The 22,137-nt window shown below is 38.2% G+C and overlaps 1 protein-coding gene across 2 annotated transcripts in view; it reads left to right on the top strand.

The window, feature by feature from the left end:
• Positions 1-22,137, top strand: part of prkn (parkin RBR E3 ubiquitin protein ligase) — a 179,500-nt gene that overhangs the window by 37,555 nt on the left and 119,808 nt on the right. For both annotated transcript variants that reach the window (XM_041251298.1, XM_041251299.1), the window contains exon 2: positions 8,980-9,143. In XM_041251298.1, the coding sequence (XP_041107232.1) occupies positions 8,980-9,143 (164 nt within the window). The remainder of the gene's footprint in view (positions 1-8,979; positions 9,144-22,137) is intronic.

Below are 22,137 nucleotides of genomic sequence, written 5' to 3' on the forward strand. Positions count from 1 at the left end.
GTCCCCAACAATCATGACCTCCCTTCTTTTTGTTGTCTGGTCACCACTGTCAATGGGGTCCTGGATGTTGTTCCTTTCATTCTCTTGTTGTTGGTTCTGCTCATCAAAATTATGAAGTGACTCAAATTTGTTGGTTGTTTTGATTTCTGTTGGTTGTGTTTGACAAAGTTTCTTTTTTTCCCTGCTTCTGCCTACCTGAACCTAGCTGTTCTGACCTTCTATCTCCCTGGTGGCTTTCAGTCTGTTAGGGGTGATGCAGACTTCCATGAATTGTGGGTGTGCCAGTTCCTCAAGATCCTGTTGCTGTCTCTCTTCTTCCAGCTCCATTTCTAGCGTACTTACTAGTTTATGCAAATCCTGGATCGCACGGCACTTTACGCATGTTGAGGGTTTTTTTTTTTAAGTTTAGTTTCTTCTGCAGCCGTCAGCCTGCTTTCAAACTGCTTCTAAACTGCTCTGTACTTTTCCACGCCTGTACTTCTCTCACTCGCTGTCGCTGGGAAGACTGCCTCGTTTAACTGCGTTGTTCTGCTGTGCTTTTGGCTCCTCCCCTCGCCCGTGTCTCAGAACGGCGCTGAATTTGAATCAGCTGCTCCGAGTTGCAGCTTGTTTGCTATCAGAAAAACATGCGGCTGTTTGACTTTGAGCTGCTGCTGTGTTTCTCCAATGAAACTGTACTTTTCTCTGTACTTTTCCACGCCTGTACTTCTCCCACTCGCTGTCGCTTCCACTCGCTGTCGATGGGAAGACTGCCTCGTTTAACTGTGAATGTTTTTTTATCTGTGAATGTGACAACCTACCAACGGGTAATCGTTCAACATCATCGAAGGGCTGAACCTGGCTGGATTTTTCTCTTATATGCTATTTATCAAGGAAGAATGATTTTATTTTATTTTTATTGCTTAAGTCAACAGTATCTGAAAATGTTGTATGTACTTCTTGTCCTGGACACAGGAATAGCTTTAGCTTGGATGATTTTTTATTTTTTGGTGCTCCTGCCCCAGCCTTAAAGGATCACCCTTTTGTTTGTTATTTTGTTCTTCAAAGATAACAGTGCACCACCTGGTGCTGTGTTCGATGTGACTATCTGAGTTTGCCTGTCTTATTATTTTCAGTGGTATTACATCATAATTGGGTGGGGGGTGGGGGGGCATAATGGTGCTGGTTTGGGACTTGGTAGTTTGTTGAACTGGGACTTGAAGCCGTCACTGGTTATATTGCTGATATATTTCCAATAGTGATGGTTGGAGAACTATCCTGCAATACATGAGCACAACTATGTTCTTAATTTTCAGTGAGGAATAAAACAGTTGTAATGTTATTAAAGTAGCAACAAACTACACAGAGCAGGAATTGAAGTGCTCCGTCTTGCAGCCCTTGCTTACCGTACATGTGCAGTAACTAGAGTAAAATGTCCTGAACTCCAGCATACATGACTTTTAGACCAAATTACTGGGGGTGCTTCTAAGAGGAAAACAAACCTCAGTAAGTGGCAGATTCCCAACAAAGCATTTACCCAAACAAGCCTCACCGGATTCTAGTAACTGCATAAAGTATGTCCTCTATTTCGAGGCTGATGTGCATGCTCCTCAATATTAAATGTCTCCTGACAATGCGCTGTCACTCGTCGCTCAGTGCGGTCTGGTTTCTAGGCCCTGTCCCAGCACTCCTGTCAGACACAGTGCACTCTGCCTTCCACGTGTTGTGTAGCCCTAAACAGATTGTAAATTAATTTTGAGATAAAATGAAGCCATAAATCATCTCGAGGTGCATAGTAATAAAGGGATCCCTCGATGATTTAATGCCACTGAGCCACATAAACAAATAACACATGTCTCACCGTAACAAACGTGTTGCTGCATCTGTCAAACCCTCTTCATCAGTTGTCCGTTTATGCTGTCTGGCTAAGTGTTTGAGGTCAATGCTCCCATTTTTGACAGAGCAATGAAACACTTTAAGGCAGTAGACGGAAGGTGGTACATGATTTCCTTTCTGCAGCACCTTTTGCATAAAATTTCCCTGTTCATATTTGCAGTTTAATTCATCTTTACGAATTCACATATGTGACTGACAAGCGGGCCTAAAATGTGGGGAATTGCTTTTTTATTTATTTATGGAACGATAGCGATCAGAGTGGAAGAGCTACAGGGATATACAGTAATCATTGATGTGTGCCTTATTATTTTTCTTTTTTTCAGTGCAGCACAGTAGCAATTTTGTAGTTTATGTAAATGTAAAATATATATATATATATATATATATATATATATATATATATATATATATATATATATATATGATGGACTATTTTGACTTAAAGTTATGGTGTTTAACAGGGTGACGGTCTGAGCTTACCCCCTCCCACAACCACATCATTCTCTCAAGAACACAGAGTTATTTATAACACCGGAAACTGCAACTTAAGAGTGTTCACAGATATAAATATTTATTTTCGTAATTGGATACTTCACTCAGATTACAAGTGACTAACAGGTTGTACACAATGACTGACGTTCACAAGACAAGCTCACGACTGACCACCTAATAGCACTACTGCTCCCTCCTAAGGAAAGACACAGCATTGAACAATAATGAATTCATTATTCAATAACCAGAATTGTTTTATACAATATATTTTACATGACACATGTTTCTTCTCATTTATACCTATTTGTTTAACCTGCATGAAAACCGCCTTTGTTTACAAACACGATCGTTAAACTATTCTACTGCTTACTCTTATTGTTAGAAGATCAGTGTTTTTCCGTGTTATCATAGAAAATGTGTTTTTCTTGTTAATCCTAGGATCCCTGCTACTGAGCTATATAATCAAATTGGTCATGTGATATGAAAAGGAGGCCCTAAGTGTGCTTTGCGTTAATATATGTGTAAAGGCCGGCCCTGGTCCTGGATTGCAGGCCTGGGGCCACATCCAAAGGATAGCCTGAATCTAGACCGGCCCTGGGCTGCCTTCTTTTTTGAAGCATTCACATATGAGAAAAGGCCACCCTTAATAAACAAACCCATAGACAAAAACCCATCTACACCTTGAATAGGTCCACACGTTATCAAGCTTGTACAGTATACTGTCTTTTTTTTTTGCTGAGGTTGCTTTTGAAAAGCAGAATTGTTTAGTTTAATTCTGTATTTATTTAAAGGACCATTGAGTTGTACGTCTTATTTCCAGCAGTGTACCAATGTGCCACAGGGCTTGTACATTTATAATCGAGTGCATGCATCCAGTGCATTAAGTTAAAAATAAAGTGACGCAAAACTACATCAAATTGAGATTAGAAGTCTCTTCAGAATTAGTGCTTGACAGTGCATTAGTGGAAAGGAGATGAACACTTGAGTGCAGCATGATTGATCCAGTAGCACTGCCTTTTAGTACAGTGGGGTGTCTGGAATTAGGTACTTCAGGCAATATATTTTTATTTTAGCATTAATGTTTACGCACATAACAGTACATTTTTTGACTAAACCTTACATAAACTGAATCATTTATACTTGGGCATCTATTTTAATGGAAGTGTCTAACCCCGCTAGTTTAATCGGTATTCTAGCTCTGCTGCCTAAGAACAAACTAAGTAAAGTGACTCTTTATGCACTTCATTGCATCCCATGAAAAGCATAATCCAGAACTACAAACAACTACCTCAGCTCATCTGCACTGTTAATGTTTGGTTAAAGCTTGAATATGATTTATTAGAAGAGTTCACCTGACGATGACTTTCTTATTCTACTACAGCAGTGCTTTTCAACCTGTGGTGTGTGTACCAGTACTGGTATGTGACAGGCTTGTATGGAACGCCATTTGGGTCAAAAACGCGTTATTTAGTACACGTGCTGTTTAGTACACGTATAATTTGAATTTAGCATGTGTTGTAATTCTAATTATTACACTTAGTCATTTGGCCGATCAGATCACTGAAAATTAAGTAAGAGCCAATGACTTTAAAGAAAATAGGATGTGTAGTAAATTGTCCAATTAAAAGTTGACTTACATTTGAAATAAAAAAAATAAAAATAAAAAAAATCTGGTAATATAAATCGACAGTCTGTCTCGAGAAGTCTGCAGAGGGGTGACCAGATTTCCACATTGAAAAATCTGGATATATTTTTGTCCTTCAATTCAGTGACTCCACAAAGCAGTTAAAATAACCTAATCATGATTTAAAAGTTAAACATCGGATGTATTTATTGCAGATCGTACAATGAATTGTTGTCTTTTTATTGTCATTTGACTAAAATAGTAAAAAAAAAAAAAAAAAGTGTTATACGGTAAAAATGCACAGCAGCAAAACCGGAAACATTTTACAATGTTAATGTTTCTGAACATGACAAAAACTGGGCTGAAAACGTGACAATCCCAGTTTTCCTGAGACACCTGGTAACCCTCAATAAGTAGCACTGTGCAACTCTATATGAGCACGATAGAAGAACATCTCTCACCGTCGTATTTCCCAGTTTCCTTATTCTTGATGTTATCCCCAAGGCGATTGACTACTCTTGTAATTACGCTGTGAATATGAAGTCATTACAAGAGACTATGTCAGCATGAATCAGTACTGCTGTAAAAAGACTAGCTCCCACGTAACAGATACATAGTTAATTTACATCATGCAGTATTTTATGTGTTCTGATTGGTCCAAGTCAATATGTGTACTAGGTATACATTTATGACCGAGATGGGTATCAATAATAGTACAGTATACATCATATTTTAACTACATACATATTTTTTATAAAATATTATCTTTTTTTTTTAATTTTAATTTTGTATTTATTATAACATTTTGACATAAACAGATATCATACGTTCTCTTTAGCAGCAGTAATGGTAAGGTACAGTCCTCCACGCTTTTTAATTAACTGCCTTTCTACAATAAATACTACCCATGCCCTCTATAAAAATACAATAAACTAACAATCTCTCTCTCTCTCTCTCTCTCTCTCTCTCTCTCTCTATATATATATATATATATATATATATATATATTACACTGCCCTACTATTGTGGTGCTGTCATAATAATTTCACATACAGCAATCTACCCATTGAACAAAACAATAGGAATTGTATTTCAATCCCATTGCACTGAAGCAGGGTGTATACAACAAGCTTCTCAGTATTTAAACACTAAGCAAAGCAGATTCATTCATTCAAATCTATTCAAAACCAAAACAGCATTTGCTTTACTGCAAAGTTTGCACCATTTGAAATAAAACAAATAATTAGCATACTAATACAAAATATAAGCAAAATTTTCCCCAAATAAAAAAAAAAAAAACAGAAAAGGAATCAACAGCTAACGCTTAACGACAGTCTCTTCCCAAACGACTCGTTCCAAATTATACATCTTTTCAAGTGCTAGTCAGGGCTTCCGTTTCCCTTCAGACCGTGTCTATGATAACGGCTGAGCCTTGACAGCTACGATTGCAAATATTTATTTTAATTATTTAATTGTAAATAAGCAGACTACGGGAACCTCTGTACCTTGCAACAGTTGTGATGGTGACTAAAACCAAAATGAGGAAACAAGCTAGTGAGTACAGACACAACAAACCTGGTTGTAAGCGGGTAGGTCTCTGTTTTACAACAGTCGTTTAAGATTGCACATAGCTACATAGCATGAAGTTTTAACATCTACTCTCATGTAATGGAAATCATGGTTGAAGGGCTATTGCAGAGTTCTTGGGAAATTTCACCCCCTACATTAAATAATGGTGACCAGTTTGCAGCAAGACTCATTTGTCAACCCAAGGACTGTGAGAGATGCCGTGTCATTAACTGTGGAACACATACTGCCATTCATAGCCTAGCTCTCTTTTTAAACATAACCTGCCCTCCATTTTAACATATACAACTGTCATATTTTTCAGTTTTTGTCAGTTTTCCGTTAAGTATATGGAAAACTACAAAGCGGTATGTAATTCAATATGTTAACGTAACATTATTCAGCAGGTTTCATTCGACTTTATGAAGCAAAATGAGTTCATTCTATAGGGGGATGCAAAACCTTTGGCCATAGCTGTAGGTAGCTCAGGATCTTTAAAACTCAAAATTGTACAAATGGAACTTGGTGTGTGCACTGATTCAATACCTTGGGTATTTTGGGGAGCGTTATTTGACTAGAATTGAATTAGGGTTTCTCAGGTTGAGAAGCACCATACAGTATACAACATGTAAATCGGGTGCAAGATGGTGTTAAACCAACTATTACTTCGGGATGTAACAAAATGAATAGGAAAAAGCAGCTGTACAGTAACCTTGTGAATTCCAGGTCCAATCACACAGGGACAGTTTACTGTCCAACAAGATTTATAGCAAAGTAGCATGCACTGTAGCATCTTTGGTCTGCTGCAGTATCATAGATTTCACAGCCCATTGATGAATTGGGAATTCCCAACCCCTCTGGACCCAGTTGTGTCTCCGTCTAAGTTATTGGGGATTTGGTGACAAACTACAGCCGTGCAGTCTAGTGTCATGGAGTTTAATATAGCTTTTATCAGCGTAGATACATGTCCCTTGTAGCTATTATATATTTGACAGATTTTTTTTTAAACTGTAGTGATTTATAACACCACACCACATGTTCACATTAAACATGTATACGATTAAACAGATTCTAACTGAATTCCGTGCACTTTGACCAAACCCCAAGTTGTATTGGCCTCAGTCAGTTACGTGCAGCATAGCTGGTCATGGCTACCACAGCACAGTATGTCTTCTACAGTACTGTAGATGGGAGCTGAAAAGCCATACTGTTATTACTAGAATGGCGTTAGGAGGCTGTGCAGGCCTTCTCTAGACAAGCTAAAACAACGATTGCAAACGCTATGCAATAGTACGAGGAATATAAACCAATGCAATTGCAGTGCCTTTGAAGCCACTTGCTCTTTAAGGTATTCACTGTATATGAAACTCGCAACTGGATTCTCCAATATAACTTGATTTTGTTGTTAGTTACCACTGTAATGTGTCTTGTGCCCTGTTGTTTTTGTTTTAATGGCTGTCCGAGTGTTATCCCTCCAGAGTTCAGCACTGAATGCCACTCTACTCCCAGTCACTCTACCTCCCTCTCCCTGATTGACAGCACCTCTGTAGAGCCTGCGTGGGCCTGCCCAGGCCAGGAGGGGCATGTTCTGTTATTCTGCATGAACAGTCTGGAGGAGTGCAGAATTCACTCACACACTCACCTTTGTACGAGCCCGCTTTCCCTTCAATTTATTAGTGCTTTAACAAAGAACTTGCAGAAAACAAACAGTGCAGCCTACAGTATATCAGCTTTGCGTTTCTGAGTAGGATTTTGCTTCTGATTGTGTAAGAAAGTTTGTCTGGAAAATAATGAACATGACTTTGTCAGATTAAATAACACCAAATTGCAAGTAAGGGTAATAGCAGGATTAATAGCAGAAATTACTTTTGAAAAAATATTAGCATATTTAATGTTTTTATTAAAGACAATATAATTAGTCCAGCAGTGTTGTGTGAGCATAGGAAATGTAATGTGTATTTGCAAGTACGAAACACATTTTGAAAAATCTCATTACAGAAACTGACTGAAAGAACTGCCTACAACTGCTTTCATTTATACACTGAAACCTTCCAATTTTAATATATTATTATAAATGATTTTCATGAAATGAAAACGAACAGTGAGTATTTCCGGGATGTATTTAGTTTAAAATTCTGATGGCTGGTGTAATATTTGTATTGGAATTTGACAGACAATGAAATTAACTTGAATTTCTGTATGCTTTCGCCAAGTGCAGTGAACCGGTTATTGGTTATTTCAATTCCTGCATTTGCACTAAATTAAAGTGTGTTTAGAAAATGTGGTGTTTGTAAAACATGTTTTATTTTTCAATCATACCTGATTGTCCTCCTAATACTTTCAACTTGGCCCAGGACTTGTCCGCTGAGCGAATTAGGCTTTTATGAAATATGTATGAAGCTTAAACTCTGTGTAAGGAATCAGCACACATAGAGGTTACTGCATGGATTGGTGATTATTATTCTGGTATAGGAGATAATACTCAGGTCCTTTGAGTTAGTTCATATCAAAAGCTTTTATACAGGTAGATATTTTAAAATGCTGGTTATTAAAAGTTGTATTGTGGTATTAAAATGCTGTGAGCGTGTGTTTCTGTGTGTGCATTTTCATAGGGATCAGATTGTCACATTAAGTGAAAAGTGAAGTAGATTAATAATAATAATAATAATAATAATAATAATAATAATAATAATAATAATAATAATAATAATAATAATAATAATAATAATAATAATAATAATTGTTTTTGGTCATCTGTTGGCATATGTTTACAATGAGCTGGTGTATTGCATGTGGATTTCTAATTTCTATCAGTGATATAAGTTTTGGATGTGTTACATCTCTTTTGGTTAAGTAAGTTAATTCCATCTCGTATAAGATTCCTTTAATTCTGACTGGGGAGACTCCTTGAGAGACACCTTGAATGACCATTTAAACTAAAGTTAGCAGGCCTTGCTGTGGCTCTTAAACAGGAAAAAAGAAACGTACGGTAAGAAGGGCTAAAAAATTAAATATTAGGAAAATGTAGAAGATCCCTTTTAAACTGACTAAATGTTACACATTATTTTTTTCTATTCAATATTTTTTTCTATTCAATTTACCCTGGAAGCCGCTGGTAGATTTTACACAGTGAACCACCTATGTTTTAATGCCAACAATGTCATTACACAGCAGATTAACTGAAATGTAACACAGAACCAGACAGAATGTCCATGACGCCTGACACTACATCTGCTTTTATTTTGGGAATCTTTAAAAGCATGTTTTAAAAAAGACTAGGCCTTAAATGATGCCACTTTCTGTAAAATCTAAAGTGAGATGCTTGGTAGAACAACCCCTGTTGTCTTTAAAAGCTCCACTTTTAATTTGTTCTAAGATGTCCTTTCTTTTTTCTTTTTTCTTTTTCATTTTTGCCTGGTCAGTCTTTGTCAGATTCAGCTCCAGCCATGGCTTCCCAGTAGATGTGGACGTGGGTGCCACCATACTCCAGCTCAAGGAGGCGGTTGCTAGGCAACAAGGGGTTCCAGCTCACCAGCTGCGGGTGATATTCGCAGGGAAGGAGCTCGGGAATGACTCCACGCTGCAGGTAAGTCGTGACTCGGTGAGCCTCGTCCCTGGGATGGCGCCGCTGCTTACCAGCTCATGTCTCCATCCCTCCCAATCTGACATTCATGCCTGAAGATCTAATAGAATAAATAGTGCCTGGGGATTCCTTGAACTTTACTCCACACTGTTTCATTAATTCTGACCTTCTTAATTATGCATTAAACGGCCTGGCTAGGAGGCACGGAGACAGGGCAAGAGCCTAGTGAACAAATGTTTACTGACTACAGAAGCAAGTTATGCACTCTCTGCACATTTTCCTTGGTGTGCTGTACAGTTTCTGTCTGACAAATTCTCCTGGAGAATGGTATACATACAGCGTTACTGTTGCACTGTTGCAAGCAAGGGAAGTATAACCCAAGTGCGACCCCTAGAGTGTAATAGCAGCATTGCTGGGTTGTCTTTTTGCTGTTAGAGATAATCATGAAAAAGCACCCCTGGGACCAGAGGGAAAAGTAGTCTTGTGAATAAGTGGTTGCTGCTTAGGAAAAGTCCCAGATAATCACTGCAGTGTGTCTACATCCTCTACATGAGAACAGAGAAAACAAACAGGTAATAAGTTACACGATTCGCAACCCCCCAACATTTTAAATTTGTATACACAAATCTTTGTATGTCGGCATATCCTCCAATCCTGTTTTTAAGAAAAATGAGTCCTGAGTTTAATTGCCTGCATCTGTCACAAATAATAGCTTAAGATGCTAACTAAAATCTCGTACAGTAGTTTAGATTTTATTGGGACCACAAAATAAGTACAGTGCACTCCGTTTATAAGAGTCACTGATATCAACCGTATATAGTGGTCAGAACCACTGGGACAAAATCATTCCTATCCAATGTAAAATATTCCGCTTGTAAGAATCAAGCAATCCGCTTATAAGAATCATTTTGGGGCAAACTGACTACATGTAATACGGTACTTGATCAAGTGCAATGATGTGTACAGGTAATACAGCTGTTTTTGAGTTTGTTCACATCTTGCGTGATTAGGCCACGTACGCAGCATGGATAGTGCAGTGACGCAGGAAACACTACATTGTTTGTAATCAGACGTGACCGCCACTGAATTGTGCAGGTTTGTTTTTTGTGTTTTCTATTAGTGAAAATGTGTTTCAATAAAGTGAATACACATTCATTGAATACATACCGAGTACAGCAGTGTTATTGTGTGATTGCGGCGCGGTGAGGAGGGGGGGGGGGGGATTGCGGAGCTTTGCATTTCCACTTAGTGAAAAATTGAGATTTGCATCACAACAGAAAATAAGTAAGCCACAGATGCTTAAATGCAGTGGGAGTCCTGACAGTAAAATACTGTACTGTAATGTCATTTTAATTCAAAGGCCATTACACGTAACGCTGTAGGCACCGTCACGAGACGATTGCTTCTCAAGTATACTATAATAAAATAGGATTCTGCAGCCTTGAGTAAACATAATCGTGATCATACAACAAGCTGCTTATCCACGAGGACTTGTTTTGATGTATTATCCTCAGTGATTGAGCACCATTGACATTTGTATAGTGTATTTAAACTGCTGACAAATAGAGGCGCTTTTGCTAATTTAATGTGACGTGGCTGAGGGCAGTATAAATGATCAGGCTGGAGTCTTGATTTACAGTTTTAAACTGGTGTTGGTTTTATTTTTCTTACAGTGTGGTGGGGAAACAACTGCTAATAAAACAAACAAACAAAATAAACCCAGCTTTCAGTTGGAGAACTAAGTAAACAATACTTCATGTGGTCCCTGTACATGTATGCGGGAACTCATGACATCTAGTGGTCAACCCATTGCACTACGACCACATCAATTCTATCGGTCCGCTTTTAAGAATCAACTGCTTTTATGAATTAAATCATCTGGGACGAATATGATACTTATAAACAGAGTGCACTGTAATATTTTAACTGGCAAATTAGTATTCAAAATATTTTCAAACCCCTCTTTGGAAAAGCGGCGGCCAACATTGGTTTTATATAATAAAAACAATTTTTAAAAATTGCCATTGTGTATTCCGAATTCCTCAGTTGTATGTAGTGCGTACTGATGTGTATCACAGATTTAATATGACGTTTGTTTCAGCTTGTTTTGATGCTGTAAAAGGCTCTAGTTAAAATAAACGTATGTTAATGATCGAGATGTAAATGGCTAAAGATACCATAGACTGTTCCTCGAAGTTGTGCTCCATGGGAGCCCAAGCGGACACCTGCAGAGCTGGTCTTTCTCCTCTGGAGGCCTGCAGGGAGCTGGGAGTAAAGAGGCAATTGGTTTGGTCATGGGATGAGCAGTTGTGGGGCATAATCTAAATTGGGGAGAAAATCAGGGGTACAACAAGTAATACTACCAGATACAGGTATAAATGGGTTGTCTTGAAGAGTCGTAGACACATGTTGTGTTCACAAAAACTGTCTTTCTGTTTTTAATGAGAAAGAGCCCCTAAAGGCGAGAGCATTTGTTCACTTTTTAAAGTGTTTGTATGCTGTGCTGAGAGAGAAATTGACAGGGGATAATTATTATGGTATTATACCAGTCATTTAAGCTGAAATAAAATGAGTCCAGGCTAATGGGTTCATTAGCAAAGCATTTAACAGAGGCTGCGCTGTTAATGTTGATGCTGCAAATTTCTCAATTTTGCTGTTAAAGTCAACACAGCACTAATGTGCTTACTGAATGAATCACCATAATTTAAAAGATTCCCATATCGACTCATGCATTTAGACTGGATTATTCACATCCTTTAAATGTATTGCTGTTTTCAGAACCCCTTAAGGAACATGTTACACAAGACTCTGTCTTTTTAACTTTTGATATCTTTAAAAGTTGTTGCAATACATTGACATTATCAGATTTGATCTGATTTAAGGCAAATTTACAGTTAAAGCAATCAAATATGCCATAAACTAAAACCTGGCTCTCAGTTCATGTAAACTATAAATAATATTTCTCAAATGTATTGGTTGAACCACTAAAAAATATAATGCTTTTCGTTTAAAAAGATACCGTGTAAATAAAGCAAGCGTGCTAAAGAGCAACGCTCGTCTGCATATTTGGTTATAGAGCTTTTAGCTGTATCTCACCTACAGGGGTTAGAAACGGAAGTGACCCACACAGCCTGTTACACTAACACAAGCTGGAATAATGCTATACTGATTTAACAGTAGGGGAACTAGAGCCGTTCCAAGCTCTCAATCCCTCTGTGTGTCCATTTGTTAAATCAGTTTTTTAGTGTCATTTTATTTTACATTTTGGAATATGAAGTTTCTCAAAATTCCTGCAGTTACATTAAAGTACAGAATCTATGGGTAAACAGATTGTAAAGCATTCGAGACCTATATTTAATCAGGGTTAGTTAGGGAATTATCTGGCCCCTTGGTATTTGAAATTTGCCTGCTCTGTTCACAAATAAATGTCAGACAAAACATTCGTACTGCTGTTATGTAACTGCCGTCTGCTCCAATGACTGCCAAGAAAGGGTTGTAGGCAAACTCTGCTCGGCCACATTATGTTTGTAATTGATATTGTTAAGGCCAGAGAGGTATGGTAAAGCATATTCAGAATCATGGCAAACCACTGTAGATTATGGTAAATGCATAATATAACCATGGAAAAGCTGGGGAAGCTGGTAAATGAATGTGCACAAATACCATCAGGGGCACTGGAACTAGGGATGCTGGGGGTGCGGGAGCACCCCGTGGATTGAAGTGCTGTGCACCTGCTTCCGTCCTATACAGGGGTAACAGTTTTGTTCAATGGCTTTCAGCACCCCCTCTATAAAAAGTGTTCCAGTGCCACTGAATACCATGGTAACGTTTTATAAGGGTATCATTGCACTATATTGTAAAACGTAGTTCTTCAGTTCTAGCTGTGTTTTTTTTTTTTTTTTTTTTTCAAAACCATTTTAATGAGATTGCATTTTATCTAGTCCACCAGAAATTGAAGTATGATGTTGTTAATCGTCAAGGAAAGAATTGCCTCTCGCATTCGCGTTCACCCAATACCATGCTACAGTGTGCATTTCTTTGATGTGCCCTTCAATACCTCAAGTTGGTATTTAAACGTACCTACCACTGTGCACATTACATGCCCCATCAGATTATCTCTCACACTGGCAGTAGAATCCATTAATAAATGTTGTATTTCCATCTTCAGTGCTGGAATATCATGGTCCTAATCTAGAATATGTCCATCCTGAAGCAAGCTGGTGTATAATCATAGGCTGTTGACATGAACATTCGTAATGAACACATTATGCACTTGAATACTTTTAGCTTTCATATTGTTTTCTCAAAGCCATGGCAGTGTTCAAATATTATACCAGTGTAATGCATTGTTTGTATAGCACTATAACTTTTTAGACTAACTGCAGTTTTTTTTACAAGAATGTACTCAGGAATTTTGGAACCAGGGAATGTTGAAAGCATTTGACCCCGTTGCTTGATATCAGGGTCTGCTGTTTATCATGTCATTTAAGGCAAAACTGGAGGAAGCTGGTGGTTTTGCATTTGAAAAAAATAACATGTTGTGGCTAAAATCAATTTCCCTTTAAAATGTTAGGGTTTCCTTTTGATTTTAAACGTGCGTACGTGCGTGCATGTTTTTAAGAGAAAAATTAAGGCATTTCAACTCTGTATCTTTTGTTATTGCTTCATAGGCAGACTAAAGAGCCAGACAAGCACAGTTCGATGTCTGATTTTGATGTCTGTGGTACTTGCAGGGCCCTATTTTATTTATGTGAAAGTGGTTGTCTCGAGATCAGTTGAGTCTCCACGATGTCTCCAGAACTGCTCATTGGATTGTTATTCAACGAGACACACGCAGTCTCTGACTAGGTCATTGAGCTTCTGAGAATTCAGAGTGCTGGCTAGGGAAGGTTGATGCTAATGGAGGCTGGGGGAACCTCGTGGGAAACTAAACTTACTGCACGTTTTCTACCTAACTTTCTGTCAGCGGTGACCAAAGCAGTTGTAATGCATATTGATGGAGTGAACAGTCATACAAAGAAAGACCTTGAGAGGAAAAAAAAAGAACATAAAAAATATAAAACATCAATAAGCTCAATTAGAAGGCTGTGTATGAGCAGCATCAAAGTGAAATAGCATTTGCATATTAATATCCTCAGTATTCAGTGAAATAGTCATGCAGGCAAAATTAGGGAGCACAGGATGAGTCCCACAGCTTGGATGGCGCCGGTTCGCATCCAGCTGTGTAAAGAGGCTAAACTCTGCTGGGGACTCCAAAGCGGGCGTCGCATTGGCTCTGGCGGTCCTAGTGGTGGGGATGGGAAACAGGCAGGGACTTATTCTCCTCATCGTGCAACAGCGAACCCTACTGGCCAGACACCGAGCATATTCAGAGTGGATAAGGGCTGATCTCTGTCTTCTGGGATCGGTAGCCTGCCCACATTGCTCGGTGTAAAAACGATTCTGGTTTTAGGTTTGTGAGATTGGATAATGCTCATACACCCTCAGAACGTCTGTGCGATGAGGAGAAAAAACATAATTGGACATTTGAAATTGGGGGACAATAAATAAAAATAGTAATTGGTCACTCTAAATTAAAAATATATATGTGTGTGTGTGTGTGTGTGTGTGTGTGTGTGTGTGTGTGTGTGTATATATATAAATATAAATAAATTAGGGAGGGCTGTGTCATGTTGGATTGCAGCTCCCAGCCATGACAAAGAAGGATGGCTGGGGATGATAAGGAATTGGTGCCCTCCTCGAGCCTGCCCACCTACAGTACAAGCATCTTGAAACATTGGGAGCAACACAGCAAAAAAACATCATTTCTTTATTATACTGAACTAAACTTATTGTGCAGGATGCACAGCGGAACAACAAAGTTTAAGTAGTTCAAAGGTCAAAGTAATGGTACTGTACAAGTGATTCTTAAAGTCAAATAAACATTTGACTCATATTGATGAAGAAAACAACAGTAACATTAAAATAAAAAGTTTTTACAGAATAAATCAGTGCAAAAGGTCATATTGAGCCAATCACGGGTGTGGCCATTCTCCAGTTAGGTAACTGGTGCTGCTTTGTGAATGAAGTGTGTGTAACAGCTCTATTAAAACTGCAGCTTTCTGTCTCTGGGTTTAATTCATGCCAGTAGGCAGCCTGTTCCGTGACGCTACCCTTTCCCAGTAAGGTACGGTACATTACAAGTGGGTTAGTTAACAATGGCCAATAAAAAAAGAATACCAGTACACTGCAGCAAAAAGACTTGTCAAGGCAGTTATACAAGTATAACTGAAGTATTGCTGTGACTTATCTGTGTTTTATTTTATTTATTTTACCTTTATTTAACCAGGTCCCACTTGTATCTTAGATCTTTTTCAATGAAGACTAGTTCAAAACAGTGACAAACAAAAATAATCTCAAACACTGTAGATATAGATAATATGTAGAATAAGTCAACCAAGCCAGACTTGTATATCTCTATAATTAATAAAAAAAACGAGCCACTTAAAACATCTATTTTTATTGCGTCAAAGATAATGCAAATAATATTGGATTACTGTGAGTGAGAAGCAGTTTTGTCATGCTATTGTGTCATTTTTTTACAGTTAAGTCTAGTAAACTGTCAATACACAGTACAAGGTTGCTTTTCTGTCATTAGCTTGCTATGTAGAAGACATCTCTTTGCAAAAGAGAGTGCATACTGTAGCTGACTGACTTCCATTGGAATCACAAAAGAGAGAGCCTGGATTCTGACTGATTTTCTTCTTCATTGAAACAGGCATCTGTTTTTTCTATATTTTAAATGTGCAGTGGTATTTTGTCAAGACATCTGCAGTAATGAGCCTGACATTTTTAACAATGAGAAGAGTATTTTATTTAATGGCCTATATTGGGTTTTGTGCCCCTTAGGAATGGCCTTGGCACTGTTGAGGGAGGGCTGTTTGTATTTACTGTACACAAAATACACAGAACAGGTCAGATTAGTGTCACAGAGTAAACGTAATTCCTGATGAGCGGAGACAAGTCACTCACTGAGCTCCGAGTAAGATGCTGAAATGGCAGGGAGGCTGCGGCCGGCAAGGTGAGTGAAGGCATGCGGTAGTTTATGTTCACTGAGAGTTATACTGTATACAATTGTTGAATAAATCCAGATTTGATCCAGTGGCAGCAATCAGAACTTTTTCAAACACACTATAAGGTGTCAAAGATGCCAGGATTTCCCTTACTGTAAATTATGTACAGTATGTGCTTTTGTCAGTAAGTATAAGGAGTTTTTTTTTTTACTTTTGTTTTTCAATATTCTGCTTGTAGCAGTGATGTCACAATCATAGTTTCACCAAGTTTTGAATTGACGTTGCTGTGGAGTACTATGAATGTTTAATCAATAAAGATGAACATAAATGACTTCATCAAATCAATTATTTTAAGTAAATGATTAATACTGTGCGGTATAAACAGAAAACGCCATGGTTCTTCATGGTTAACTAAAAAAAAATCAATTTGTGAATGTGTTTGTTTTCATTCACTCATTGGTTATTTTTGCCCTACCCACTATCGTGTATCCTCTATGTGACGTCTGTCTGAGAGGCAAAAATATATTTTATAGAATTATTGTATATCTTAGAATTTGTTTTATTTATAACCACTGAATGGTTGAGACTTTGTCACATGTCAAGTTTTTTGTCACAAGCAATGTTTTGGGGCAGGGGTATGGTCTGGGGTTTGCATGAGGGGAATTTTGTGGTTTGGAAACATGCATTGTTCTGAAAGACAGAATGTGGGCGTGTGTGTTTAAGCATGGATCACACACTAGACCTGCACTATGGAATAAAATATTTCAACATCTGTCCCAGCTCCTCTGTAACTCTCAGCACTCTTTTCAAGTAAATAGGAGCTGCATGGGGTGTCCTACATAATATGAGAGACATGCCTTTTTCTTCATAAAGATGGAAAAAATGTTTTCAATACTGTACTGAATCAAGTACTTATGCTGGCTCTTTGCTGCTGAGGAAGGGTAAATTACACAATCAGTTCTGCACAAATTTTGATTATTTGATTCTAAAACAAACCTCTAAGCACGCCACATCGTATGCATTTCTGGCTCACAGAAGTGTGGCTATCTGGACGGAAAAGTATTACATTATTATCTCGCCGTGATGTGTTTCCTAAAACATGGTTGAACTGCAGACTTATTGTCCTGCTTTTTTTCTTTTCTCTTTCAATGAGGAGCACGATGCAATGTTCTCATTAAGGAAGCATCATTTCTTTGCCAGCATCGTTTCTTTGGTGTTCGTGTGAACAGTATGGAAATGAGGCAGCTCACGGATACCTGAAGGATACTGTACCTGCGTAAGTGATTGAAAAGGAGGTGTATTCAGGAACTTAGAATCTATCAGCTTCTGCAGGTGCCACAGTGGAAAGCTCACAGTGTTGCTGAGTAACAGGAGCTGCATCAAAGACCTGTGTATTGTCTGTGCTACGTACACTGCTATGCAACAGTCTTAGACCAGAGGCGTAGCTAGGAATGGAAATTCAAATATCTCTCTGTGGTTTGAGCAGAGCAAAGTAGCCAAGACTGAAAATGTATGGTGCCAAGTGAAGCAAGACGAACATTTTCTGCAGTTTATAACAGTAGTTGTACACAGTACAAATACAAAGCACTTGTACATACAACCAACGGAAACAAACACACTGTGCACAATAACTGCAAAAAACGTTTCATTTGACAAAAAAAGCGCAAACAGAAACTAAAAAAAATCCCCAAACAAAAAAGCTGTATTGCTTTTTTTCTTAGATATATTATAATAACTTGTTACCTCTGTAAGTCACCCTGCATAAGGGCGTTGGTCAAGCAAAAAATTTAAATCAGGTTAAGCTCCTACTGTCTTCAAACCAAAACTAAAATCTTAGCTGTGCTGGGAATACCTTGTTTCTAGCTAAATATTGCTGCTTTTGTTTTCACTGCATTTTCTCAGGTACAGGTAAACAAAGATATTAAGCTGAAAAATGTAACAAGCAGACAAAAATAGATTTTTTTTAAAACAACACTCGAACACCAATCATGAAGTCGGTATTTGTTTGACCCCGTTGCCATAGTAACCAAATGCATGGCGCTGATAAAAGCATGAATTCACAGTGTGAAATATTTTAAGGAAAATAATGCTAATTTTTTCACGGTAAATTGCAAGAAGTTAAAAGCAACTTTTATTTTTTCCTTACAAAATTCTCTCAATTCTCCAATGCCCGCCACACTCTCATTTTTAACAGTTCCCAAAATATTTTTAAGTCGGAAAACTGACTATAGACGGACCACTTCCAACCACTATATCTCCCATGTAAACCATTTAAAATATTTGAAACAGACAAAAAGTAAATATACTTGCATATATTCGCAGTGAATGCACTTTAAAAAGTCAAACAGGCAGCATCACCAAACCAGCGAGAACACAGTATTACATTTTAAGCAATTATTAAATACAATGAAAGTCATTCAATTACTTAACATTGCCTACATAGTATCATCTCGTCTCCTTTCCACCTTGCACAGGATAAAGTGTCAGGGCTTGCAGTTATGTAGTCATGACACTCCAGAAAATCACGCATATCTCTTCAAAGGACAGCAATTTTATGCTATATGCATTCAGCCAGCTGTCTTAATCCTGTTCACAGTCTACTAAACTAAACTCTTAAAAGCGTGTGTATATTTGTTTTGCGATGTTGACCGTCGCACTACTACTAACTTACTTTATAAATACAGATTAAAGTAAACGTCTGGGATTTTTCAACAGACTTTCAACAGATCCGCGGCGACTGCCTCGCAGCACATGGCTTGCACATGATTTGTTGTGTGAAAGGAAGATCAGACCCAAATATTGGGTCACAGTTACTACTTTGATTTGATTGGCTAAAGCCTGCGGCATTTAAAAAAATAGCCTATTTGATCTAAACTTAAACAACCGCCTTCGGGGCGCACAGTTGACGTTTTATTATTTTTTTTATAAATGTACTTTAAACATGGCATTCACATAGGCGCAGATTTGGGTGGGCCTGTGTGCAAACTGGGTGGGCTGTGACACAATAACATGCACAAGAACACAGAGATTGGACTATGGAACAGTAGTCAAAGATGCTTTGGACTGTTGAATGATAGACAACGACACCTGTGCCTTCTGACAGTTGTTTTATAAAAACTGCAAAGAATGATCTATATTGTTTTTAATCATACCGCACTGTGAAATAAACTAATGCATAAAAAGTATGGCCAACTCGTCAGTGTTTTAAACTAAAACAAAGGGATATCCAATTTCTGAGGACCTCCCAAATATTCCTCCTTAATATTTTAACCTGCTTCGTTATGGAACTCTGCTGGAGCAGCACAAGATAAGATGAGGTCATCCTGGTGATCTACTCTTCATCGGCTTTATCTTGTAGCAGAGCCAAGTTGGAGCGGAGCCTCTGTCCCTGATGACAAATGATCAGTCACATACCTTAAAAGAGATTTTTAGTTAAGCCCCATCAAACGAAAGTGCAACTGTTGTCACTGCGGGATAACTACAGTAGCATGCTAATATAAATACCGTGGTGTGCTCAGCAGCAGGGATTCTTTATAGCAAGGATCCTGTGGATGAAAGAAAGATAATACCTGCAGTGGAAACTTGAATACAGTGACATTAGTGCACTTTTGTATCTCTGCCATCCCAGACACCTGTTTAGTCAAAATTGAATTCCAGCACAGTTATTACACAGCACACAGTGTACTGTTCACCGTTTTAGATTAATACCACACAAGGTTTGGGTTTAAAATAAGATGTGTGGATTAAAAGCATCACCTAAATAATTAAATTAAACAGACCATGTAATCTTTAGTTTTATACTCCCCCCCCCCCCATTTAAAAGATTATTTTAAGTATGTAGTTCTCAATAAATGTGTGTTCGGCCCTTCTGCCTGCAGCTGTACCACCATGGATTTGTGGTTGGGCCAGGTCAGTGCACCTTGCTTGTGAATGTCTGTGCCTTGATGGGCATAAAAAGCACGATCCACACCGAGGTATCTTTCACCATGTTGACTCGCTTGGAGCCTTATAGTCCTGAAGTTAAAACTCCTCATTCGAATACAACATGGTGAAATGTGAAGTCATTAGATTAGTTAATCTTATGTTCTGTGTGGCGTGCTCTGCTCTTTGTCTAGCTGGCTGACATTTGCGGCAGTATTCAATAGAATTTGACTTCAGTTTCTTGTTGGCCCATTGCTGGTATTTTAGTGTCGGGCTGTTTCAGCAATCTTACAGTCCCTGTGCACACCCAGCAGTCACTCAACACCTCAAAAGCTAACTTTCAGCTGGAAGCATCAAAATAGCTAAATGATAATGTGCTTGCTGAATTCAAGGCACTGTGTTATGCAGTGACAAGACAGGCAATGAAATTACTCTTTGATCAGAGATACAAAGCACTATGTATGCCTGTTCATATTGTTAGTGGCAGGAGGCAAGATTGTAAAAGTGTTCCAACATCCCATAAGTGTGACTTAACTAGGTCATACCTGCTTATAGAGATAAGTGTTCCCATTAATCTTGATGACAGTTAACACTAGCACCTCCATAGCCGCTTTTGAGCGGCTTTTGCAATTCAAATTTAAATGTCTCCTCGTATGTGACTATCTCGTGCATGCCCGTTCTTAAGTGTCACTAAATATTTTAATAAAATACCCATGTGGTGTTTCAGCTGCAGAATCTTATCAAATTAATAAGTTACAAGCACTTGTTTCTTCAACCGTCAGACTCGCAGTTTATGCGGCATATTGAAACCTGTACAATATAACCAACAGTTTAGTCTGGGCTTTGTAATAAAATCAAAGTCATTGTGAAAGAACGTAGTATATACTCCTGTTGAGTGCTTAAACACTAATGAAAGTCATTCTACACATCAGACATTATTTATTTTTATTTATTTATTTATTTAATTAGCAGTTGTCACAAAAAGTCCACCTTGAAACACAATACAGTGTGATATAGCTATGCTTCTTTTTTCTCGTCTGCTTGCCCTCTGAATCAGCTCACAAGTTTGTAACTGCCCCCCTGCACTCCACTTCACTCCTCCAGCAGAACGACTGTGCCACCCTGAGTGTCTACAGGTGTAAAAAGTGCAGTGTACAGGTGTAAGCCCTCTGCACAAATCACTGACCATCGGGACTGATGCTTAACGAAAGCCAGAGACTGTTGCATTTGATAATGCAGTGAAGTACGGTGTGGATAGACGGCTGTATTCTGTCAACGGTGGTACTCGCTGGTGACCTGCGGCTGTTTATTATAATGTTTTGGACCGGGCAGCCATTGGTTTTGTAAGGAGTGCACCAGCAACACAATCACTTGGAGGGACTTCATTTAGCAGCTAGCCCTAGAGCTACTGCTCATTTTAATAAGAGACACGAAAGCCATCTGGCAAATGCCCCTCAACCTTCAGCCAGCGCTGCGCCCACTGGCACACAGAATAAAAGACAATGCCAGATTGCTAAATGCAATAAAAACAGAACTTTTGATGTCTACGCCCATTGTGAAAAGGCGGTTTGTGGCAAATGCACTGGTACAGTTGAAAAGCATGTTTTCTGTGTAGATTGTACTAGGTAAGCTGCAATAGAACTCTGAACACACAGACATAGCCTTTGAACTCTGTTTCACTCGAAGCGTTTTCATGTTGCATACTTTGTTATATTTTTGTTTTATGCTGTTTTTATAATTAGTTATTTATGTTTTATAATGTTATATGTGCATACAGCTTTCTACATCTATTTACACAGAAGTTTACTGCGTAATTTATTTTACTAGTTTTTCATGTTTATGTATTTGTGCTCGTTTTGGGGAAAAAAAAAGAAAAAAAGTTAAATTTTCAATGTAAATAGTGTTTCTGCTCTGAAAGTGTTATGCATGATGTTCATAAATAAAAATATTAATTGTATCCGATTGGTTTTCATTTTCGTGTCTAAGCTGTTTTATAATAGAGCCGCACATTTCGCGGGTGCGCG

Source organism: Polyodon spathula, chromosome 5 (genome assembly GCF_017654505.1).
Source record: "Polyodon spathula isolate WHYD16114869_AA chromosome 5, ASM1765450v1, whole genome shotgun sequence".
Classification (NCBI taxonomy): domain Eukaryota; kingdom Metazoa; phylum Chordata; class Actinopteri; order Acipenseriformes; family Polyodontidae; genus Polyodon; species Polyodon spathula.